Below are 26,943 nucleotides of genomic sequence, written 5' to 3' on the forward strand. Positions count from 1 at the left end.
ACCCTGGTTTATTGGGACTAATTACGTTTGATTTTTTGTGAATAAATTATTGGGGTTGTTTTACTCCCGAGTAAACGTCTTATCACTACTTGCGAAGACTGGGTCAGAACAATGTGATCCTTAAGATGTTATTAAAACTTCTATTAATGGAAGCAATAATGAGAAATAGGTGGAATAATTGAATAATGATAGACTGTAACCTAATATAGAGGTGTATTGCTATTATTTATTTATTTATTTATTATTAAAATTTATATGCCGCCCTTCTCCTGTAGGACTCGGGGCGGCTCACACAATAAAAACCACAACAATAAAATACTAAAAACCAATCCGAATTTAAAATCCCCAAAGTTAAAAGCCTCATAGTCAGTCAGGGAATTTGCTGAAAAAGCCATGACTTCAGGCCAGCGCGGAAAGTGCGGAGATCGGAAGCCATGCGGAGCTCGGTGGGTAACCCATTCCAGAGGGTCGGTGTGGCCACAGAGAACTCCCTCATCCTGGGGGTCGCCAGCTGACATTGTCTGGCCGATGGCACACAGAGGAGGGCAGCTCTATGAGAACGCACTGGGCGGTGGGAGGCCGGTAGGAGGTGGTCCTGCAAGTACCTCGGGCCCATGCCATGAAGGGTTTTATAGGTAAGTACCAGCACCTTGAAACGGATCAGGAAGGCCACCGGCAGCCAGTGCAGCTCACGCAGGAGAGGTGTTGCACGGGAGTAACGGGAAGCTCCTGTAACAACTCACGCGGCCGCATTCTGGACCAGCTGGAGCCTCCGGGTGCACCCCAAGGGCAGCCCCATGTAAAGGGCATTGCAGTAATCCAACTGAGAGATGATGAGAGCTTGAGTGACTGTGCGGAGGGCATCCCTGTCTAGGAAAGGCCGCAACTGGCGCACTAGGCGAACCTGTGCAAAAGCCCCCCTTGTCACGGCCGTTAGATGATCCACGAAAGACAGCCGTGAATCAAGGAGGACACCAAGATTGCGAGCCCTTTCAGAGGGAGTAAGCAACTCCCCTCCCAACAAAAGTGACGGGTATTAGAAACATATAAGTTGATTGGATGTAATAATAATGTTTAATCTGATCAGTTTCATTTGTATTGGAATGTATGGCGCCCAGGTGCCACACTGTTCACGCATTGATTTGACCTTTTTATAAAAAAATAAAAAAACTTTAAAGAAAAAGAACTTCTATTAGTCTTTGCCAGCACATCCAATTTGCAATTTGTTATGCAAGCTGTAATGAAAGAACATTCAGAAGACAAGAAACCCTAGTTGACTTATTTTTAGGTGCCTTCTTATTTGCTTCACCGTTTAATCTCTTCTTCTCCATACCCTTACACTGAATGAAGAAATTGACCAAAGTACCTTCACATCAACACAACGTTTACCTGAAGGCTTCAATTAGTCGTTCCACTTTCTGGGCTTCTCCCTGCACCCGGATATGGGCCTGAAATTTCCTCAAAGCTTCATCAAGCTCCATGCCAGAGAAGTCCATCTCATCCACTACACAGCTAAAGAGAAAAAGAAAATGAACTTCTTGACTATCAGGCCTATGGAGAGGAATGTATCGAGAAAGTTAAGGGAGAAATAAGCCAAACGTATCCATTTATAATTGTTGGAAGAAATGTCCTTCTGGGTTCAGCTCCAAGTGGGGAAAAAGACACCGGAAACATGGAGACCGCTTGGAAAGATGGTTTAATGGTGGTGGAAGGATTGCCTCTCCTTCCAATTTAAGAAAGTAAAGACTCTTGAAACGTGGTAATTCAAAAGGATCCTTTTATTAAGCAGAAGTGATAGCAACCAAGCTAAAGCAAGATCTGAATACCCTTAGGCAAAACAAGTAGGATTAAAGCAGTAGAGACCCCTCCCTTTAAGTCAGAATGCAGATTTTAGCCAATATACAAGTGTGAAGAGGTTTTCTTTACTAGTTTCCCTGAGAACCCGAACAAACAGGTATTCACACCATTATCCTTTAAAGTGAAACAACCCACATGGCTATCATAAACATTCCTCCATGTTAAGAGGATCTCAGGGCTCTTTGGTGCCAGGATATAGGTTGTAACATATCTGTTGACACAGGCAATGCTAGTAAATCGAATCCAAGTCTCCCCATTCTCCCAATTGATTGTCAGTATCACTTTTAGGGATCTGACAAGTGGACAGGATCACATGGTTTGAGTTCCTGAACAGAAAAGGGCAGAGATGCTGTGAGTCCCTGGGTTTTATGCCCTCTGAGCCCTGAACTTCCTGGGGCATAGGAAGAGTATCCCGATTGGTTGTCAGATTCCCAGGGGGTGGGGGTCTTAGCTAGCCTTGCTGGCTGATGCAATCTTCCCAGGTGCCATGTGGTGAGTTTCTGTTGCTAGATGGGTCCTATTGTGTTGCAGATGATGGTCCATTGACAAAGGTGGGGGGAATGAGTGAGCTTGGCTGAGGCCTTAATGGCCCATTGACAAAGGTGGGGGGGCAGGAAGCTGCTTTGTCTTTAAAATATGTTTCTCCATTTCTCATCCAGGGAAATATAATATTCTTCCTTTTTAATATTTCCTAAAATATTTCATTCTTCTAGGAGAGGGGTGGGTGCTAACTTCCTACATTTCTTTTCCCAATCAAGCAAGATCTGAATGCTACCCAACTTGCATCTTTCTAGATTCATGAACCACTTTTTCTGTTTTGGAATATCTGATTTATGAGTTTTAGATGTACTACTTACTGTATAATATTTCATCTCACCTTTCCTCCATTGAGTTCACAGCTACTGTATGTATATGATTTGCAATTGCCACATGTTATCCACATGTCATAATCTCTCAGGAAAAACACTTTGGAGCTCAGCCCCTTGAGATGTGGGGCTTATTTCCTCTAATTCTCATTGTAAAAGAGCAATGAAGCCACCAAAATCCCAGGGAAAGTAGGAAGTAGACAGTAGAGGATGAATACATATATAAAGATACGCATTTGTGAATTCATATTCATCACAATATACCCTTTCTGGATAAGCAGAATTATGCAAAGGACAGAAAAGGAATAAGAAACAGTAAGTCACTTATTTGTAAGTCAAATAAATACAAAGTATGAGATGGGGGGAAAAGAAAAAGAAATGTACATAATCTAGTTTATACCAATATCATTCAATGTAACCTTCCATGCATTTCTCTCCATGCTAACTATTCTTCATTTTACAATGGGAACATGGTACTTCATATAGCACCTTTTGGGTTTCATTTCTTCCTTTTTGAGGATCTCATCAACTCCATCCAACCATAACTTTCCATTCTTCTCAACCCATTCACTCGGCCTTCATATATTTGCTTTGCAATTCAATTGTTATTCATCCCATCTATATAACCGACCCACCTGTGCATACAGTATACTTCTTTTGTAGGGCCATTCATGTATTCATTCAGATCCATTCATTATTAACCCTATATCTTCTTGTTCAAGTACAATACTTCTTACCTATTGCCACTGCATTTATCTTACTTATACTTTGCTTGACAGACCCAACTTTCACTTCCATAAAACAGTGGGAAAAGCACAGTCTTTTGTCAGGCTAGACCCAATTCATTACTCATCCTCAGAAGCTACCAGGCAGAGATTCAAGGACATGGCTCATAACTTCCTGGCTTCAAAGCGTATGTCTCTTGCTCTTCATCTGTGCAGCCTAACAGCCTGAAAGGTAGTTGCTTCTCCATGGGTGGGCTAGTGGATGGAGAGTGATGTCTGTGGGTTGCTGTTGTCTGATTTTGGGTTCCTAGTGTTTGACTTTCGTCCCTCACATTCGTAGACACAGCCATTTTCATTTCTTTTAACAGATATTCCTCTCCAGAAACCACTTACAGTACGTTCCACTAACTTTGAATCAACATTTGCAAATATTAAAACTTCTCCATCCATTGTCCAATCTTTAGTAAACATTCACTGTTCTAGCAGCGCACAATGATTTACTCTTTTGCTTCTTTTATGCATAACTAGTTTGATGAAGGGACGCCGTGGTTCAATGGCTAAGACACTGAGCTTGTCAATCGAAAGGTCGGCAGTTCAGAAGTTTGAATCCCTAGTGCCACATAACGGGGTGAGCTCCCGTTACTTGCCGCAGCTTCTGCCAACCTAGCAGTTTGAAAGCACATAAAAAATGCAAGTAGAAAAATAGGGACCACCTTTGGTGGGAAGGTAACAGCGTTCCATGCACTTTTGGCATTGAGTCCTGCCGTCCACATGACCACGGAGACGTCTTCAGACAGCGCTGGCTCTTCAGTTTTGAAACGGAGATGAGCACCGCCCCCTAGAGTCAGGAACGACTAGCACATATGTGCGAGGGGAATCTTTACCTTTACTTTTAGTTTGATGAAAAGAAAGACTAGGGGTAACATGGTAGCAGTGTTTCAATATCTCAGGGGTTGCCACAAAGAAGAGAGAGTCAAGATATTCTCCAAAGCACCTGAGGGCAGGACAAGAAGCAATGGGTGGAAACTAATCAAGGAGAGAAGCAACTTAGAACTAAGGAGAAATTTCCTGACAGTTAGAACAATTTATCACTGGAATGATTTGCCTCCAGAAGTTGTGAATGCCCCAACACTAGAAGTTTTTAAGAAGATGTTGGATAACCATTCGTCTGAAGTGGTGTAAGGTTTCCTGCCTAAGCAGGGGGTTGGACTAGAAGACCTCCAAGGTCCCTTCCAACTCTGTTATTCTTATTCTTATTCTATTCTATTCTATTCTATTCTATTCTATTCTATTCTATTCTATTCTATTCTATTCTATTCTATTCATTATTCAATATATTTTCCCAATCAACAATAACATCCTTAGTCTTTTGGTACGTCAATTTTCAGATCCATATACCTAATATTCCTGCCAATTGTTGAGGTTCTCAGCCAACAACATGACATACATTCACATTCTCAAGCAACACAATTTTTACCATAACCGCTTGGATTCCTTATACATTTTTATCTATAAATACCTTAAGCAACCAAAAGGATCGTGACAATGAGCAGGAATTTATGCTTTTCTGTTAAGTTTGTCACATATGCATGCAAGAAGCTAAATAGACTTTGTTTTTTCATAGTTGAAGTTTAGAGTAGGAAAAGGTGACCTATTTTACCACAGGAAGATTTTTCCTCTAGGAAAAGGAAGGAATAGTTGCAGAACTGCTAAGGTGACTTGAAAAAATAAAAAGGGTGCTTGAGAAGAACTTTTAGAACTGTGATAGCTGGCAACTTCAGATAGATCTCAACGGGGTTGGCTGCTAAAGATTTATTATTGGCTTTAGTAAAGAACATCGATAATTGGTGATCTTGAGATGGTCTAGGCCAGGGGTCTCCAACCTTGGCAACTTTAAGACTTGTGGACTTCAACTGCCAGAATTGTCCACAAGTCTTAAAGTTGCCAAGGTTGGAGACCCCTGGTCTAGGCAGTGTTTTGCTACTGAAAGATTGGTGGTTCGATAAAATTCCCAAGTGGAGCTGGGTGAGATCCAGGGAAGACACTCCAAAGACAAGGAGAAAGAAGACTACAAGAATTTTTTTACCCATCCTTCACAGATAGAAGCATCTGGGGAAGGCTGAAGTGATGGCAATTAGAAGGTTCTACCAGACATGCAGAAAGACTTCTTTTTTCTCCAGAGGAAATGCTAACCAGTATTCTTTGTTGTTAGTTGCGAAGTTGTGTTCGACCCATTGCGACCCCATGGACAACATTCCTCCAGGCCTTCCTGTCCTCTACCATCCTCTGGAGTCCATTTAAGTTCACCCCTACTGCTTCAGTGATTCCATCCAGCCACCTTGTTCTCTGTCGTCCCCTTCTTCTTTTGCCCTCAATCTTTCCCAGCATTAGGCTCTTCTTCAGGGAGTCCTTCCTTCTCATTAGGTGGCCAAAGTATTTGAGTTTCATCTTCAGGATCTGGCCTTCTAAAGAGAATTCAGGGTTGATCTTCTCTAGGACTGACCAGTTTGATTGCCTTGCAGTCCAAGGGACTCGCAGGAGTCTTCTCCAGCACTATAGTTCAAAGGCCTCAGTTCTTTGGTGCTTAGCCTTTCTTATGGTCCAACTTTCACAGCCATACATTGCAACTGGGAAAACCATAGCCTTGACTATATGCACCTTTGTTGGCAGGGTGATGTTGGTAGGTGATGTCTCTGTATTCTCAGTATTCTTAGCCCCTTACTTATATCTAAGTAGAAAGTATAGCTAGGATTTTGTAAACCATACAGCATACTTATACAGTAAGCAAATATTATAGAATGCATGAATGCCTAGGTACAGAACACTTAAGGCTTCACAATATTCAAAAGAGGCAAATGTCCACTTCATGATGCATTTTAAAACTCAAGTTATGGTGGTGATCAGTCAAGCAGAGAATGGAATTTGGGTATCTAGCTGTAAATAACTCTGGTCCCAAAAGGCTGTAAAAGTTGGAAGTAAATGCTGTTGAGAGGTCTTAATAAAAGATATATTTTTTTAAAAAAAATCACAAGGAATGTGTTGTGCCATGCCTTGGATCAACTCCCACAAACTTGTGTTATCACCTATCATTGTTCAATGTTGAACCATTTGCTAATCATCAGGGGTGAAATGTAAAATGTGTTACTACCGGTTCTATGGGCGTGGCTTGGTCGGGGAGGGGGTAATGTGACTGGGTGGACGTGGCCAACTTTTTTTTTTTTTTTTTTACTTTTCAAAGCATTTTTTCTAATGCTTTGAAAAGCCTCTGCTGATCAGGCAACTCAGCTGGGGTTGTCAGAGACTTTTCAAAGCATTTTTTTACCAGCTCTTTGGACAAGAGGTTGCAGAAAAAAATGCTTTCAAAAACCTCTGAGGATCCCAGCTGAGTCACGCGATCATCAGAGGCTTTTTTTTTACTTTTAAAAGCATTTTTTCATCAGAAGAGGTTGTAGAAAAAATGCTTTTAAAAGTAAAAAAAAAAAAAAGGCCTCTGATGATCCTGCGGCTCAGCTGAGCGTGGTGGGGGGGCACAGGGATTTTTGCTACCAGTTCTCTGAACCACCCACCGCCATCGCTACCGGATCGGGTGATCCGGTCCGAACCAGGAGCATTTCACATCTGCTAATCATCCACTTTATTCCCATACATGCTTTATTTCTGTCATACCCCAAATCAGCAACCAAACTTTAACTCTGCATTTGTGCAAAAATCATAACACAACCACACTCACTTTATCACATGCCTTTTCAAAAATCAAAAAATGTACAATAAGCTTTCTTTCTCACAATTTTTCAATAAACTCTTGAAGAGCAAAAGCCTATCTTACAGTGTATACTGTCTGCCTGCCATAAAGTTGAATTGTGGACCCCAAAATTTGCTCAGGGTCACCCATCCTACCCTTTTAGCCACAATTTTGCCAAATACTTTCCAAGTCACACAGAAAAAAAATAATTATCCTTTTAAATTTTGCATTCGCTCTTGCTGCCATTCCATTTTCATAGGAGAAAAGTAATAATATTCTTACCATCATCAAGCATAGATGGGGCCTTATAGACATTTACCAAGTTTACAAAGCAACTTTATAGGCAGATTATATTCACATATTTTCCTCCAGTTTTTCAAACTTGGCAACGTTAAGACATGTGGACTTCAACTCCAACATTCCCCAGCTAGAGTTGAAGTCCACACAACTCAAAAGTGCCAAGCTTGGAAAACACTGAGTTATGTAATCTTCACTAGTAGCATCACAATTTTTTGATATTCCCATGTATTTATGACTATCATCATTTTTATCTTAGACACTAAGTCTTACAACACTTGTTTCAATTCTTCTCACTGATGTATCACTATCATTTCCAGATAAATCTCTATAAAATATTTCATCAAAACACATTCGTTCAAAACATTTTCATTATTTCCTTTAATTCCAGCCACTTTTTTGAAGGCCCCCATTATTCGAGATATCTTATGGCTGTTGCAGGTAGGAAATTTAAAAGGCTATTCAGAAAAGTATGTTGGCATAAAACAACCTCCCTATTATACAGCACTAGCTGTATAATAGGTTTAGTGAAGGGGTAGCATCAGAGCATATTAATATAAGGCAACTGGCAGTTGGAACAGAGTTCTTTTCAGGTGGGGAGGGGGAGTAGAACACCTAACTCCTTAGCATCAGAGCATGTGAATATAAGGCAACTGGCAGTTGGGACAGAGTTCCTTTCAGGTGAGGAGGGGGAGTAGAACGTCTAACTCCTTAGCATCAGAGTGTGTGAATATAAGGCAACTGGCAGTTGGGACAGAGTTCCTTTCAGGTGGGGAGGGGGAGTGGAATGTCTAACTCCTTAGCATCAGAGCGTGTGAATATCATACTGTATATGAAATACTAACGATCTGATGGTCATTTTGAAAAATAGGAACATACATGCCAAATTTCAAGTTTGTAGGTCCCAGGATAATGTTGCAGGATCCAATCTGGGTCAGTCACTGCGACCAGACTGTGCTGGAGCCCATCCATAGGGAACTTCTACCATCTGATAAGAGAAAAGTTCCCTGAGGATGCATTCCAAAAGCTCAGAAGAGTACACCTCTGGTCCCGGTGACCGATCCAGGTTAGATCCTGCAACATATATCTCCTTCTCTTCTGAAAGAGTGATAAACCCGTGTCTCAAAGAAACCTGTCTGATATATCTAAGACATGAAAGAAAATCATGAGACACAGTGGGAGGGCGCCCCCAGCGTTTCTATTCAGCACAGCTTGTCCTCTACATTATGAGTTGGCCATTTCTGAATTTGGGGATGGCGTTCTTCTGAAAAAATGCTAAATTCATGTTCCAAAATTCCCTGCCTGACAGGTAACAAATCAGAGGATGAATGTGGAGGGAAGCTGGAGAGAACAATGATAAGCAAGGACCCCCTTTACTAGTACTGGAAGGGTAGGGAAATATTAGCAATGGGAGACCAAGCAGTTCAGTTTTGACTCTGAGGCTGGCAACACCCAGGAGTAGCTAGTGGGTGACATGCAATTTGCAATCAGCCCATAATAATAAGTGCCAACCCATAACATCCAAAGCCACCAGGCTAGAATAGAATGGACAAAAAATCCCTGTCTCTACCAAAGTTATAAAAACAGCAGAAAATGATAGCTCCATAAAATTCTTTATCAGCTAAAGTTATCAGATATCTAATAGAAGAGAAGAAAGTAGTTCAGAGTTAAACTGTGGACTCCTTGATGTTCTCTGAGGTTGGTGGTTTGCTTGCAGACATTTCATTACCCACCTAAGTAACATCATCAGTGCTAGCGAGTGTGGTATTTGCTCCCTATCCATATGCAATAGCTTATCCTGTCAGTTTTGGTGTGGGTGTGGTATTCTCCTCGATAGTTGCTTGATTAAAGTATTGTTGTTGTTGGTTTGCTTGATTGTTTGTCTGGTCTTGATTCTGCTTATATAGATGTTGGTTGCTGGCCAGAATGCATTCTGGTCTTTTTGTTTCCTTTCTAGCTTTTTATTTTATTTTTTGAATTATGTGCAAATGTGATTTATCTCTATGTGTCTGATAACTAAACAGGCAAAGAAGGGCACAGACAATTGTCAAGGAAGACAACATTGGGTAAGCAAGGAAACCCTAATTTTTGGCACCTACCACAAAATTCACAGCGAATAACTTTTTAAAAAAATGTACTTCAACCTACATATCTATGGAATTACCTTGTCCAGCATCAGAAAGGCTGGATTTTCAAGCGCAATATTTTTCAAACAAGTATTTCCAAGAACATTTGCTTGAAATAACATAAAATTGACATTTGAAATGCCATCATAAAAATGCATGAGGAGTCATATGATCTACATCAGGGCTGTCAAACTCGCGGCCCACGCCCGGTTTAGCAAAGGGGGAAAAAGTCCCGATACGTCACGTGACGATGTTGTGATGATGCCAGTTTGACACCCCTAATCTACATACTACAGTGATCATAGATTTGAAGGAACTAAGTTGAAGCCAATTGCTGGAATCAGGAAATAAATAATATAAATCTAGAGTATTTAAATGTTTTTGATGGTGAGGGAAACAATGAAGCAATTGACAAGGTCTTAAATACATGAAGTTTCAATTATTACTGTTATGAAAACAGCCTAATATAATAGTAATTAAAAATAAGAGAAAAAGGAGGATAATATTGGATTTTACAGCGATGTCTGCCAGATGGAGGACATGAGCGCAAAAAGGAGGATATATTCTCCTTTTGCTGGATATCTGGTAACCTTATGAACAGCAGAAGTAGCAGAAAACCTGTAATGTATCCAGAGATGACAGAACTAGTAACACATAGTTGATAGGACCTCCACTCTTTCTTGGCTTAAAGTGACATTTTGTGCAACACAGAATAGTATTTTTTTCCCAAAAGGATTAAATTCCATTTGAAAAAAAAAAAGGTTGAGAGCTCTTTCAGAATTATTTGGAAAATGTCAGACATTATGCCTCTGGGGATGACAAGGATCTAGTGCAGGGGTAACCAACTCGATTTCTTCGAGGGCCGGATTAGCACTGTAGTACTCCTCTGCTGGCCAGCAGGGGGGGTCAGCGGGGGGAAGATGGGACCGACACCTCCTGCAGCACCCTGCTAGCTAAAATGGAGTGCGGGGACTCCCCACACCCTGTTTTCGGCCTGGACGGCCTAGAGCAGCACTCTGCCGGCCAAAAACAGGCCATGCGAGGGCCTCGCGAGGCCTCCATGAAGCCTGTTTTGGCTGGCAGAGTCACTGCAGGTCATATCTGGCTCACAGGCCTTCAGTTTGACACCCCTGGTTTAGTGTCTCCTGCAGCCCAAACCATAATGGCCATGAAGAATCGTGCCCGGCAGCTAGGAGAGGGATTGTCCACAGCAACTTAAAATAGTTAATATATATGAGCAAGACAGATCCTTGTCCCTGAGATCAACAGCAACCTCCACATCATCAGTGATTTGTGCCAGATCACATCCAAAGCACACTTTCTTCCTCTGAAATAACAAATAACAATGTTGGAAGGACACAGTTAGGGTTGGATAATCATTCGGATGGAAGTGATTTGTTGTGGAAGGGTGTGTGCATAGAGATTATTCAGATTTGTGTGTGGTGGTGGTGGGGGATGCAGGGGATGATAAATTCTGGGCTCAGCCAGAAGTTCACATTAGGAATGTCCTCTACTTGGGTCTCCTCTGCGGTATCTCCAGTGAGACATTAACACTGGATGATCCCTCGGTCTTCTACGTATGAATATTTTAACCGAAGGATAAGCAGGATAAACGCAACCATCCAAAATAGCTCTCTGTCTTTCAAACCCACATTAATTCTGGAGAGGGAAAGGAGATATAATCCATGTCATCTGGCAGAGGAACCATTTGTACTGGACCCAAGATTAAAGTGAGAAAAATTAATCTGCTCTGGTCTCCCAAGGCAGTTGTTATTCCCCACCCCCTCTCTTTAAAGGGCAGACCAGAGGATTTTGCAGAAGGAGAAAAAGGCCTACTGAACATACCTTCTCTTTCCCCTCCTCTCTCCTGTGTTATTTTTAATTTACTAATATACACATTTCTTAGTTCCGGGGGGGCAAATCAAGGATTTTCTTTGTTTAGCTTTGACAACAGCAAAATATTTTCTGCTTAATCAATACCCATTTCATCATGGCAGACACCACTGAAGCAATTAAGTCTGGGAGAAAAAGGTAAACCATTGCTTTACTTCATTACTTTCCTCTAGGATCGTGATGGCGAACGTATGGCATGTGTGCCAGAGGTGGCACACAGTGCCCTCTCTGTGGGCACACGAGCCGCCGCCCCAGTTCAGCTCCGCCGTCCATGTGCATGCACCTCCCATCGGCCAGCTGGTCTTTGGATCTCTGCTGTGCATGCCTGGGGAGTGGGGTGTGTGCGGGGGGCCCGTGCTTGCATGTGGGGGGGCAGGACACATTCACAGGGGCACATGTGGGGGCCACACACACATGTGTGGGTGGGTGCGGTGCATGCAGGGGGCATGCACATGTGGAGGGGGCAGGAGGCATGTGGGGGCTGTACATGCATTTTATTTTGGGGGTGCAAGTGCGTGCACGCGCTTTGGGCACTTGGTCCAGAAAAGGTTAGCCATCACTGCTCTAGAATCTTTATGAAGGGGTGCGATGGTTCAGCAGTTAAAGATGCTGAGATTGTCAGCTGGAAAGCTGACAGCCCGGGTTCAAGCACTTGAGCACTGCGCAATGGGGTGAGCTCCTGTTACTTGCCCAGCTCCTGCAAACCTTGGAGTTCTAAAGCATGCAAATGCAAGTAGATAAATAGGTACCACTACAGTCTGTGCGCCTCGGCGTATAGCCATACTGGCCACATGATCACAGAAGTGTCTTCAGACAACGCTGGCTCCCTTAGATAGGAAACAGAGATGCAGATTGTCCCCTTGAATCGGACATAACTGGACAGGGGAAACCTTTACCTTTAAGATTGTTACATCTTGATGCTTTAGCAACTCCAGATCTCACCTTTTCCACCAAGAGAAGATCTGAGGCTACATTTCATATGCCAGGATAGAGTAGAAAGATTTCAGTCTTGTAGACAAAGAGTTTCTTGAAATTTTTTTTTTTTCTAGCTCTCAAGAATGATACTAATAGACAAAATCCACCCCATCACACTTTACTCTGCATATTTTCAATTTATATATTGGTCCAATCAAGTCTTAACAGCAATAATCAGAGAGATGAGCAATCTCTTCCCCCTATTTTTCAACCAATCTTGGCTGAAGAATGCAAGAGCGAGGGGAAAAGTAAGAAAAATGAGGTTTTCTGCCATTTTGTTTAAAAGCAAACCTCTTTATTATCAGTGATGCTTGGCTGAACTTTCTGATCAATGTCACCCAGTTATGTAGAGAAACATCTGACACTATTTCTGTTAAAGAATAAAATGGGGAAGAAATATATCTGTGCTCTGCTAATTTTTATTTTTATTTCTTCTTTAATTTTTTGAAAGTTATGAATCCATTAAAGACACTGGTTCAACATACCCAATTATACATCTTAATTTATACATCTAAAAGGGTTTTTTGCTTTGCGTTTCTCCTTATGCCTCCACAATTCTTACTCACTTTGGTGCATCATGATAAATGAAGAATCTGGCATGATCAAGAGATGGAATTATCTTTCAGTGATTATTAACAAAAATTGCCCATCTTGTTGATGAAAACAATAGCACTTCAACTTAAAGTCTTTACAATACTCTCTGGGCAGTTTACAATTTCAGCTAATTGCCCCCAACAATCTGGGTCCTCATTTGACCAACCTCGGAATGATGGAAGGCTGAGTCAACCTTGAGCTAGTCGGGATTGAACTCCAGACTGTGGGCACAGTTAGCCTGTACTACTGCATTCTTAACCCCTGTACCACCCGGGCTCCTGATCAGAGGTCAGGGAGGGAGGAAGAGGAAGAGGAAGGAACTTTAGAAGTAGAGATTTATTGAGAGGCTTTTCTCTTTCTTCATTGCTAAAATTGTGCCATTCAGTATCTCAATATAAGTTTTATTTCTCTATACAATTCTATCCTCCTTGTTGTTGTTCCTAACAGACAGGAAGCAGCAGGTGAAACTAAGCAGAATCACATCCGATACCTGTACAATTAACACAGGGGACCCCCAGGGCTGTGTGCTCTCTCCACTTCCTTCTCTCTATATATCAATGTCTGCATCTCAAATGAACCATCTATTAAACTACTGAAGTTTGCAGATGATACAACAGTGATTGGTCTTATTCGAGACAACGACGAATCTGCACACAGATGGGAGTTTGAACAACTATCCTCGTGGTGCGACCGGAACAATCTGGAACTGAACACACTCAAAACCGTAGAAATGGTGGTAGACTTTAGGAGAAACCCTTCCATAATTCCACCTCTCACAGTACTAGACAACACAGTATCAACAGAAGAGACCTTCACATTTCTAGGTTCTACCATATATCAAGGGCTAAAATGGACACCTAACATCGAAAACGTCATCAAAAAAGCACAACAAAGAATGTTCTTTCTGCGCCAACTCAGGAAGCTCAAACTGCCCAAGGAGCTGCTGATCCAGTTCTACAGAGGAATTATTGACTCTGTCATCTGCACCTCTATAACTGTCTGGTTTGGTTCTGCAACCCAACAAGACAGACACAGACTTCAGAGGAGAATGAGAACTGCAGAAAAAACAATTGCTACCAACCTGCCTTCCATTGAGGACCTGTATACTGCACGAGTCAAAAAGAGGGCTGTGAAAATGTTTACAGACCCCTCACACCCTGGACATAAACTGTTTCAACTCCTACCCTCAAAACGAAGCTATAGAGCACTGCACATCAGAACAACTAGACACAAGAACAGTTTTTTCCTAAACACCATCACTCAGCTAAACAAATAATTCCCTCAACACTGTCAAACTATTCACTAAGTCTGCATTACTATTAGTCTTCTTACCGTTCCTATCACCCATCTCCTCCCACTTATGACTGTATGACTGTAATTTTGTTGCTTGTATCCTTACGATTTATATTGATTTTTCCTAGTATGATTTGATTGCTTATTTGTACCCTATAACTATCATTAAGTGTTGTACCTTATGATTCTTGATGAATGTATCTTGTCTTTTTATGTACACTGAGAGCATATGCACCAAAGACAAATTCCTTGTGTGTCTAATCACACTTGGCCAATAAAGAATTCTATATTTGTTTTTAACCATGAATGATAATGTATTTTCATGGAAAAGTGTCACAGCAGGTGACTGCACTTGGCTAAACTTGAGAAAAGTTAAGCAGGTTAAATCTGCTTTATATCTGGATGGGAGATTAACAGAAAAAGCCTAGGGCTAAAGACTAGACTGGAAAGTTGAAAAAAAATAGGTCAAATCCCTTCAGTTGTCAGGAAAGCCATGTGAATGTGTCTCTGCAGTGACCAGGAATTGAGGTTGATTTGCAGCAGATATTATCTGCATGAAAGACAAGGACAAATTAAACTTGGGGGTGTGGTTGGAATAGAACATACAGGATGCAGAATATTTTGTACATAATCCATTCTCTTGTACTGGAAATGAATTGTTTGTCTAATCTAATAATCTTATGTGACACAGTATCAAATGGTCAAGCTATTTTCCAAAGCACCCGAAGGCCAGACAAGGAATAATGGATTGAAACTGATCAAGGAGGGATTCAACCTAGAAATAAGGAGAAATTTTCTCACAGTGAGAATAATCAACCAATGGAACAGCTCGCCTTCGGAAGTTGTGGGAGCTTCATCGCTTGAGACTTTCAAGAAAAGATTGGACTGCGGGGGGTTGGACTAGATGACCCATAAGCAGGGTGGATAAAAATCAATTATTTTTTAAAAAAAATAAGATACATATATATTTAAGATACATAAATAATTTAGTTTATTCAGCATGAAATGGAGTTTAGTTATGTAGCACAAGGCTGTATATTCTGCAACACTGGGACTATCGGTGAGTCAACAGCGGGTCAAAGGAGTAGCAGAGATGACAGTTGCTCTTTAAAAATTATGATTTAAATCGAGTTGATTTAAATCACGTCTTTTTACTAGTGATTTAAATCGTGATTTAAATCATGATTTAAATCGACTCGATTTAAATCAAATCTACCCCACCCATAAGGTCCCTTCCAACTGTTAATCTGTTAAAATGGTGTAGTAGGGACTCCTGTTTGGGCGGGGTTGGACTAGATGACTTACAAGGTCCCTTCCAACTCTGTTAATCTGTTAAATGGCCGAGGCCCAGATCTGAAAGATGCCAGTGAATGGGCCCATAGAAGTCTCCCACGATTTGAAAGAGGAAAGAGAAAAAGAAAGATGTCACAAAAAGCTCCAAGTATATGTCAGTTATAATATCTGCTTCCGTGGACAGCCTATGTCCAAAAGATGTTATTGAAGAAATGTCAGATATAGAACAAATTTTATCTGACAAGATAGAGATGGTATCGAAAGTGGATTTACAACTGACAGGGCAAGGGAATGATTTAGAAAAGGATGCTTCACTGTGCCTACAAAAGAAATTGGCTGAGGTTTTAAATTTAAAAGGGAAATACAAATGACAAACCAAGAGAGTGACCTGGATAATTTTTTTTCCTACTGGATTTACAAAAGAGGCTTGTTAAAAGCCTTGAAGAACTTTGTGTGATGGGACAAAGCAGAAATCAAATCCTACAATATTTGAGTGAAGTGAAGATTAAGGCTGTTAGGAGTTAAGGTTAAAATATATGTGTTGTGGTTTCTGGTAGTTGTAAGTGGGATCTGCTTTTGACTAGGGACTGAATGATGAGACTTTAAAGATAGGTTTAGAGGTGGGAGAAATTTCTTTTGCTTCATTTTTCAGAGAAAATGATAAGTTTGGAATATAACACTGAATTTTTTGATTAAGATTAAAATATATGTGTTAATATTTCTGTGAGCTTTTAATAGACTTTTGCTGATTAGGACTGAATGATGTGTTTTTGCAATTTGATTATTGATAAGAGAGAAGAGGCTCCAAGATCACCGCAGATGGGGACTGGAGCCAAGAAATTAAAAGACGCTCCTGGGGAGGAAAGTTATGGCAAATCTAGACAGCATACTAAAAAGCAGAGTCCTCACCCTGCCAACAAAAGTGTCTATAGTCAAGGCTATGGTTTTCCCAATTGCAATGTATGGCTGTGAAAGTTGGACCATACGAAAGGCTGAGCGCCAAAGAATTGAGGCCTTTGAACTATGGTGCTGGAGAAGACTCCTGCGAGTCCCTTGGACTGTAGGGTGATCAAACTGGTCAGTTCTACAGGAGATCAACCCAGAATTCTCTTTAGAAGGCCAGATCCTGAAGATGAAACTCAAATATTTTGGCCACTTAATGAGAAGGAAGGACTCACTAGAGAAGAGCCTAATGCTGGGAACGATTGAAGGCAAAAGAAGAAGAGAACAGCAGAGAACGAGGTAGCTGGATGGAGTCACTGAAGTAGTAGGCGTGAGCTTAAATGGACTCCAGAGGATGGTAGAGGACAGGAAGGCCTGGAGGAACGTTGTCCATGGGGTTGTGATGGGTCGGACACGACTTCACAACTAACAAGAAGAAGTAGAAGAGATAAGATCTGGGACGAAGGGTGTTTTTTTAAAACTGAAGTAGTAGAGAAACTTTTAAGTTAAATTGTTTATATTTGTCTGGAGGGAGGGGGAATCCTCTTTTATATATACTTCATTTGTTTTTTGTTTTTTGTTCATCTCTTTTCACTTTAAAACAAATCTTTACTTTTCCTTACTTTGTGTTTGTGAAATTTGATAAAATAATTTGAAAAATGAGTAAATGAAGGAATCTTTTGCTTAGTAACTGAGTCCCTCACTCAACAACTAAAGGGAGAGTAAAGTCATAAGGTCAAATGGGGTCATGTGATTTTCCACTTAGCTACCACGTCACGCAGAGAAGAGCAACAATTAGGGGACTGGAGGCTCAAACATTTGAAGAACGGTTGCAGGAACTGGGTATGTCTAGTTCAGGGGTCTGCAACCTTAAACACTCAAAGAGCCATTTGGACCCGTTTCCCACAGAAAAGAAAACACCAGGAGCTACAAAACCTAGGTGGGCGTGGCCAACTCGATGTCACTCACTTCCACCAGTCACATGATTCCCCTAGCCAGCCTAGCCAGCCAGTCATTAGGACAGAAAACCGGTTGTTAAAAAACACCGAGAACCACAAAACCCTTTTGACATCTCTCTCTTCCTCCCTCCCCCCTCCCTCCCCCCCCTCTTTGTATCTCTCTATGTCTCTCTCTCCTCCTCTCTCTGTATCTCTCTGTCTCTGCCGTGGCCACTTCTCCATCACCCGCTGTCGCCATTATCTTCTCAGGCCAGGCAAGGAGTGACTGGGAGGGGAGGGTGAGGGACGGGGCCAGCCAGTGGTGGGATCACCGACAGGGAGCCACAGCAGAGGGACCAAAGAGCCACATGCGGCTCCGGAGTCGCAGGTTGCTGATACCTGGTCTAGTTTAATGAAAAGAAGAATTAGGGGAGACATGATAGCAGTCTTCCAATATCTCAGGGGCTGCCACAAAGAAGAGGGAGTCAACCTATTCTCCAAAGCAGCTGAGAGCAGGACAAGAAACAATAGGTGGAAATTAATCAAGGAGAGAAGCAACCTAGAACTAAGGAGAAATTTCCTGACAGTTAGAACAATTAATCAGTGGAACAACTTGCCTCCAGAGGTTGTGAATGCTCCAACACTGTGTTGTGGCCCCACCCTCTGAGCCTATCTCATCGGAGGAAGAAGACTCCGAACATGAGGGAGAGGAGTCAGCCAGGCCTCCCTCTCCAGGCCCCTCCCCTCTGGCACTGCCTCAGGTGCCGGCCGAGGAAGGGGAGATTGGCCAGGAGCCAGGTGTCGCTGATGAGGGCAAGGACAGCCGTCGTTCCTGGATGCACGCCAACGAAGGCGTGATAAACGGTTGCAGCAGTTAAGGAGGCGTGCTAGGGATTATAGCTGAGTCACTGGACCACACCCCAGAGACTATATAAGAGAGGGTGGTGGCTGGTAAAACTCTGTGACAAACAAAAACTAACTCTGGCTAGTCACTTGAACAACGTCTGAAGCTGCCGAAGGGATATTGTTTTGCTGGACTATTTACAATGCGTATGTAATTTTATGTTATCTGTTGCAGTAAAGCTCTTGGCAGACAGTGCTTATATTGTTGCCAAGTTTGAGATAACGACCTGTGTGCGTGCCAAGTACTTTCTTAACCCTCGGCTGGCTGTGTTTGTGTGTGTGTGGAGACGGGGACAGATCACACTGGAAGTTTTTAAGAAGATGTTGGAAACCATTTGTCTGAAGTGGTGTAGGCTTTCCTGCCTAAGCAGGGGGTTGGACTAGAAGATCTCCAAGGTCCCTTCCAACTCTGTTATTCTATTTCTATTTCTACTTTGCAGCTGAGTTGTTCATCTCAATTGTGGTTGCTAAGATTCTGGTAAAGAATTACAACAGATTGACATCTCCAGAGGAGCGAAGAAATATTACAATGGAGAAATACTGGCTGGGGGGGGTGGACATTGGTGGGTGAAATCTCTCTGGATCAAAGAGAGATTGTGAGATATTTTTTTTCCTATCTTTTTCCTTTCCCCCTTTTCTTTTACTTTTATTAGTTCTTGCTAGTTTTTAATATTTTATTCAAAGCTCTTAATAAAACATTAAACCAATTATGGTTTAATGGCTAAGTGAGGACCACCAATATATTCTAGAATCTAAATTCAGAAAAAAATCTAAATCACTCTAAGAATGCAATTTTTAAAAAAAGAACAAGGCCAATTAGGGGTGTCTTTCCCAGAGGAAGAAAAGCTGCCAACAGCAAATTGGAGGCCAAATTACCAGCAGTCCTTGTCTTACAAAGACACTTGAGCCCAACATTTCTATTGCTAAGCAAGGCAGTGGTTAAAGGAAACTTGCTCCATGTTGCCATCTTTTTGTCAAAGTTGTTAAGCAAATCACTGAGTTGTTAAGTGAACCATGTGGTTTTTAAATGAATCTGGCTTTCCCCCATTGACTTTGCTTGTCAAAAGTCAGCTGGGAAGGTTACAAATGGCAATCACATGACCCCAGGACAGTGCAACGGTTGTAAATACATGCCAGTTGCCAAGCGCCGGAATTTTAATCACATGACCATGGGGATGTTACAATGGTCATAAGCATGAAAATGGGTTGTAGCTTGTAAGTCACTTTTTTCCCATGCTGTTGTAACTTTGAGAAGTCACAAAACAAATGGTTGTAAGTTGAGGACTATCTGTACTGTCTTTTTATATCTTTAAAAGGCTGCATAAACAGAGGGATAGAATCAAGATCACGTGAAGTGTTAATACCACTTTATAATGTCTTGGTAAGGCCACACTTGGAATACTGCATCCAGTTTTGGTCGCCACGATGTAGAAAAGATGTTGAGACTCTAGAAAGAGTGCAGAGAAGAGCAACAAAGATGATTAGGGGACTGGAGATTAAAACATATGAAGAACGGTTGCAGGAACCGGGTATGTCTAGTTTAATGAAAAGAAGGACTAGGGGAGACATGATAGCAGTGTTCCAATATCTCAGGGGCTGCCACAAAGAAGAGGGAGTCAAGCTATTCTCCAAAGCAACCGAGGGCAAGACAAGAAGCAATGGGTGGAAACTAATCAAGGAGAGAAGCAACTTAGAACTAAGGAGAAATTTCCTGACAGTTAGAACAATTAATCAGTGGAACAACTTGCCTCCAGAAGTTGTGACTGCTCCAACACTGGAAGTTTTTAAGAAGAGATTGGACAATCATTTGCCTGAAATGGTATAGGGTTTCCTGCCTGGGCAGGGGGTTGGACTAGAAGACCTCCAAGGTACCTTCCAACTCTTCTACTCTATTCTATTCTATTCTATTCTATTCTATTCTATTCTATTCTGTTCTGTTCTGTTCTGTTCTGTTCTGTTCTGTTCTGTTCTGTTCTGTTCTGTTCTGTTCTATTCTATTCTATTCTATTCTATTCTATTCTAAAAGGAACCAAGTGACTGCTGTGGAATTATATACGCAGGATGTTCACCATTAGAAAAGCATATGTGGTTTGATAACTATTGGCTGATGGTTGAAGTTCCCTTACAATAACTTTTGAGAAGATCTCTTTTAAATTCAGAATATCCCTTCTGAACTTTCTGATCTCACAGAGAGTGCAAAAAAAATGAAAGGACACCGAAAGATTTATTCCTTTTGAAGAAGAATGGAATCCAAAACTGTCTTCCTGAGCCACTTTTTCTGCCGTTTCAGCTCCTGCCCTTTGTGCCCACTGATGGCGCAAGCAGGGAGAACTTTCGTCCCATCAGCAAAAAGCATCCTCCTGCTATCTGTTCTGTCACAAAGCACCTAGAGCCAGGCTCATTCCTTGCACCAGAGACTGAGGCAAAAGGTTTGGGGAAGGCAGGAAGCAGCTGTATTCATATGGATGGAGGATCTGCTCAGCCAAGGGAAGTGACCTATTTTCAAGCTTTTTCCGCTCAGGTGACAATACAGCGGGAGACGTCTTCCAACTAAAAGCATCTGTAATGAACTTGCAGCTCACGCTCAGGGAGGGAACAGAGAGGCAACCAGGTGGAAACTCTTAAAACCACAAGACACAAACATATTAATAAGCAGCAGTTTCTTCTCTCCAGATAGCAAGAGGTGGGGGGGGGAGGGAGAAACGATGTGAAGGAGCGCTCACATTTGTCAAATCCCTACTCACCAATCAATCCCCTGTGGGGAATACCGACAATTTAAGCACTGTTTGACGTTCACCAATCACTTTGACCGTGCATGTTACTCTCCTTATATAAAATGTTGCAGAATCAAAGACCTGGATGTAAAAAAAGGATCAGAGCTAGATATCTCAAAAGTATTGGGCAGGTGAAAGAAGAATGGTAGGAAATAGAAACGGGGATGTTGGTGGGAGGAGAAATCAGCCAACCTATTGCTTCCCTGAGCTTCTCCTGCATTGAAACCATCAGAATGGCACTCTCAGTCTTGTGGCTACACTCTCAGTCTTGTCGCTAAAGCAGAAGGATGACCAGCATTCAGAAAATACAGATCAAATCAAACCAGAATTTGCCGGTTCTCCGAACTACTCAAAATTTCCCCTACCGGTTCTCCAGAGCTGGTCAGAACCTGCTGAAACCCACCTCTGCCAAGGACCCTCTCACAGTTACTGTTTGTGAGCCAGGTTTCACCTAATCTGTACTTGTACCTTTTGGTTTTTCCTGCCCAGGTGTAAAACTTTTCCTGCAGCCTCTCATTTTTGTGAATCCAACTGTTTTTATTTCTCCTACTTTTTTATTTTTCAGTTACCTGTTCTGAATTTTTTTAAAAAAAAAGTCTATAAGATTTAGAAGAATGTTGTTGATTTCCCCCTCCGCCGCCCCCACCCCCCACCCCCCAATGTTCATATCATTTTTATTGCCATTTTGTCCATGGCGGAAGATTTGCAAACCATTTCCCCGAAGTAGCAGATTTTGTGGTTTTCTCCTTAAAAGCCATTTGTTTTGATTAGCAAGGGGCATCATAAAGGTTGATGTGTGAATTTAAAAAGATAACCAAGTCCTCTCCCTCCCTCCCTCCCTCCCTCTCTCTCTCCCTCCCTCTCTCAAAATAGGAGAGCTGATGAGTTCACATTCAACTCAATGCAACTCAGCCAATTTAGACAAGGGACTGCAAACAAGCGTAAGCTGTAAAGCTTAATAGCTAGAGACCACAAAGTGCACTGTACTGTATTGTTGTGATTATGATGTTCTGACAATGAACACTCTGTACCTGCTTTTTAAGTTGACCCTCCTTCTTCCTGCCACATAAACAGCAAGACTCAGGGCCATTTTCTGTAAACCAGATTGACTTCTTTCAGCCAATTTTCCAGAGGAGTTACAAATTCCAGATGATGAGCGGAGTCCAGTCCTCCAGGAAAAAACCATCAGAAAAGATTGCCCCGGTCTGAAAAGCAGCCTGTTCCCATTAACCAGAATGTCTCTTGCATTTGAAAAAATAACCCTACGCTGAATAGAAATTGAAGCAGACAGTTGCATCTGACCTTCCCAGAGATCTCTCTGCTAACAGAACAAACACCCCACCCTGTTCATGGTTCATGGCATGAATCATCCACTCCTTACGGTTTATGAATGAATGCAAAGAATACGACATTTTCAGGACATAATGGAAGGAACAAAAGTCGAATGGAATCGGGGCAAAATGATGACACGCAAGGACAAACAGGAGGTCGAAAGGAAGGGGATGAAGAGATAAAGATAGCAGAGGCAGACATAATGATGCCACTCTTGTCACAATCATTATTTCTAAAAAAAAAAAAAAAGCTTCAAAGGAATTTGCATGCCACTGTTTTCTTCTCCAACAACATGTATTCCTTTTCTCTTCTATTACAATGTTGAAGTGTGGTACACGCATGTAACATTCAATGCAAATGTGACTTGTATGTTTTTAGTTTAGTGGGATCTGCTAACCCATTCTTTGCGAACTGTGATCCCTTGTTATTTTGGCTTACCGCTATATGTGTTTCCTCCTCCTACTTTCTAACAAACTGTGATTTTTTTTAAAAAAAATCCTGTACCTCTTTTGGAATTGTAACTATTATATACTGCTTCTAAGCATGGTAATTAGACTCTCTACCTTACCTTAGGTCTTTAAGTTTGATTGTATTGGGATACCATAAGAGGAAATTCTCAAAGTATTGTCTTATGTCTAAGTATATTTGTGCATATTGTATGGCTGTATATTATTCTCCTTCTCATCTTCTCTACTACCCCCTCTTATTGGTATCATTATTATGATTTTTATTACTCAGTTGCTTTGCATGTACACCAAGAGCTTCTGCACCAGAGACAAATTCCTTGTGTGTACAATCACACTTGGCCAATAAAGTATTCTATTCTATTCTATTCTATTCTATTCTGTTCTGTTCTATTCTATTCTATTCTATTCTATTCTATTCTATTCTATTCCATATTCCATATTCCATATTCCATATTCTACATTCTATTCTATATTCTATTCTATTCTATTTTATATTCTACATTCTACATTCTACATTCTACATTCTATTCTATTCTATTCTATATTCTATATTCTATATTCTATATTCTATATTCTATTCTATTCTATGAAATTTCAGACTTAACAAATTGAGTGCTATTACGCTATCAGGCCATGGTTTTCCCAGTTGCAATGTATGGCTGTGAAAGTTGGACCATAAGAAAGGCTGAGTGGCAAAGAACTGAGGCCTTTGAACTATGGTGCTGGAGAAGACTTCTGCGAGTTCCTTGGACTGCAAGGCGATCAAACCGGTCAGTCCTAGAGGAGATCAACCCTGACTGCTCTTTAGAAGGCCAGATCCTGAAGATGAAACTCAAATACTTTGGCCACCTAATGAGAAGGAAGGACTCACTGGAGAAGAGCCTCTGGGAAAGATTGAGGGCAAAAGAAGAAAGGGACAGCAGAGAATGCCATGGCTGGATGGAGTCAGTGAAGCAGTAGGCATGAGCTTAAATGGACTCCAGAGGATGGTAGAGGACACGAAGGCCTGGAAGAATGTTGTCCATGGGGTTGCGATGGGTCGGATACGACTTTGCAACTAACAACAACAAGCTATCAGAGGTCAGTATTTAAAATGAAATATATACATACATCACTATTTCAATACTTTCCATTTTTTTGATGCAATTGCTGTTCTATGTAGGACTGGTAGAACCCATATCTTAGCTATCATAAAAAAAGAAATCACCAGGAATTCAAATGTTGCTCATTTTGAACCAGACTGTCCTCACCATGGAGGAAAATAATAGCTCTGTTATGACAAGCAGAACAGCTGCAGGCAAGACTGAAGCATGCCATGTACTAAATCTTTGCTTCTTGCAGGTCTACTAAATAATGCAAACTTTACTCCTCTCACTCAGAAAAAAAGAAATGGAAAAGAGAGTGGAGAGATGAAATTTATATACTGGGCTAAACTTCCATTATATTAATCATGGTTTGTTGAATTAGCCCCAGCTGATCAGAATCATGTAACATGTTAAGCCATAACCATGACTTACAAACCACATACACTAAGCAAACAGGCTCACCATATCCTGGCTTAGCACAATGCAAGAACCAGTGGAATTCAAATTTCCTTACTACCAGTTCTGTGGGCATGGCTTGGTGGGCGTGGCAGGGGAAGGATACTGCAAAATCTCCATTCCCATCCCACTCCAGGGGAAGGATACTGCAAAATCCCCATTCCTGGGGAAAGGATATTGCAAACTCTCCATTCCCACCCCACTCCAGGAGAAGGATCGGGGTGAAATCCAGCAGGTTCTGACAGGTTCTGGAGAACCGGTAGCGGAAATTTTGAGCAGTTTGGAGAATTGGTAGTGAAAATTTTGAGCAGTTCGGAGAACTGGCAAATACTACCACTGGCTGGCCCCAGAGTGGGGTGGAAATGGAGATTTTGCAGTATCCTTCCCCTGCCACGCCCACCAAGCCACACCATGCCCACCAAGCCACACCCATAGAACCGGTAGTAAAAAAAATTGGATTTCACCACTGGGAAGGATACTGCAAAATCTCCATTCCCACCCCACTCTGGGGCCAGTCAGAGGTGGTATTTGCTGGTTCTCCGAACTACTCAAAATTTATGCGACCGGTTCTCCAAAACCTGCTGAATAGCACCGCTGGCAAGAACCCAGATAGAGGGAAAGGAAGGGAGAAAAGCAAGGGCAAGCTCAAACAAGAACTCTCGGACTCGAGCAGGTACATCTACCCCAGGATGAGAGCAAGTGAAGTAAAACCCTTCCCCATAAGGATCCAGGGCCGAGCAATCTTTTCGTCTCCAGCAGGTAGAAATGAAGTGGAGAAAAGTGACAGAGGAGGAAAATCAGTTTGACAATGTCAGGCAAACAGGTTGCTGTTAATGGCCATTGATAACCAGTTGACAATGAGTTGATGTTCTCCTCGCTTAAAGATTCGTGCTGCCTAGAGCCACCTAAGGACACTTTGCTCTTTCCTTTTGCTTTGTTAATCACAGAGCAATTGAGCACAGCCATGTTTTTGATGGTAAGCAGGTTAAACTTTTGTTATAGCTGCTTAGAGTCTACCTACCCTGTTTCCCCCAAAATAAGACATCCCCTGATAATAAGCCCAATCTGGTTTTTGAGTGCATGGCAATAAGGCCAAGCGCTTATTTCAGAGTTCAGAAAAATAGAAGACAGGGTCTTATTTTCGGGGAAACACAGTAGTAGTAAAAAAACAACTCGTCCATTCTTCCCAGCTTTCCTTTGCTGCCTCCATTGCTTCTGGCTGAAATTTTTCCAAATATATATTTCTATTCAAGAATATCACTAGGGTGATGTCCTCCGGCTTGACACAGATCAAATATACAGACAAAAAGAAAACCTGGAAGTAGGAGGATAAAGATTCAGTTTACTATTTATCATAAGGAGCTAAGCTTGTAAACAGAACCACAACTACACTGCATTTCAATTCCTCACAGTGTTTCCCTTCCCTGTGATGTCATCGCTGCTCTAAGTATGTGATTTACCAGCACTGAATCCTTATTTAACTTGTGGACAAAGCGCTAAAATGCTCCAAACTCTATAATAAATTGTGGAGTAGACTTTTTGCAAGAGGACAACCGAGAAGCCAGCCTGTTCACTGTCCTGCGGCAAGCACAACATCCTTCCTCCATCCTCTCCCTCCCTTGATGTGCCTCCCTTAATTCATTTCTGTAAAACAAACTGTACAGCCAGTTTATTTCTCCTGGTGATGAGCTGCTGTTCTCATATTCTTTCTGCAGTGCTGATTCAGTTGGATTGTTCCCCACGTTCCCCACATAAAAACGAGCAGCAAATCTTACAAGGTTTCTGGAAAAACAGGAACTAGTAGGGAAGCGGGTAGCAACTGAAGAATGTATCTATAGCAGGGGTGGGCAATTCATTTTTCAAAGGGGCCAGATGAAAATTTATGTCCAGGATGTGAGGGGGTCACCTCCATGAAAAACTGGGACTGTTTTTCATGGATGTGCCCCCCCCCACTTCCTGGACATAAATTGTTTCAACTTCTACCCTCAAAAAGACGCTATAGGGCACTGCACACCAGAACAACTAGACACAAGGACAGTTTTTCCCCGAATGTCATCACGCTGCTTAACAACTAATTCCCACAATACTGTCAAATAATTTACTAAGAATGTATTACTGTTATTCTTCTCTTCCTTACTAGTATCTATCTCTTCCCACTTATGACTATAACCATGTTGCTTTTATCTTTCAATTTATATTGTTTTTACTTGTTTCCTAGTATGATTTGATAGCTTATTAGTAACCTTGACTATCACTAAGTGTTGTATCTTTTTATTCTTGATGAATGTATTTTGTTCTCCTTATGTACAGTGAGAGCATATACACCTAAGACAAATTCCTTGATTTGTGTCCAATCACACTTGGCCAATAAAGAATTCTATTCTA

General features: G+C 41.6%; 1 protein-coding gene across 7 annotated transcripts in view; it reads right to left on the bottom strand.

Moving 5' to 3' along the window:
- Positions 1-26,943, bottom strand: part of IQSEC3 (IQ motif and Sec7 domain ArfGEF 3) — a 242,532-nt gene that overhangs the window by 33,449 nt on the left and 182,140 nt on the right. For all 7 annotated transcript variants that reach the window (XM_060694483.2, XM_087873704.1, XM_060694482.2 and 4 more), the window contains exon 6: positions 1,390-1,512. In XM_060694483.2, coding sequence (XP_060550466.2) covers positions 1,390-1,512 — 123 coding nt within the window. The remainder of the gene's footprint in view (positions 1-1,389; positions 1,513-26,943) is intronic.

This window comes from Pantherophis guttatus, chromosome 7 (genome assembly GCF_059756535.1).
Source record: "Pantherophis guttatus breed Tessera chromosome 7, ASM5975653v1, whole genome shotgun sequence".
In the NCBI taxonomy this organism is placed as follows: Eukaryota; Metazoa; Chordata; class Lepidosauria; order Squamata; family Colubridae; genus Pantherophis; species Pantherophis guttatus.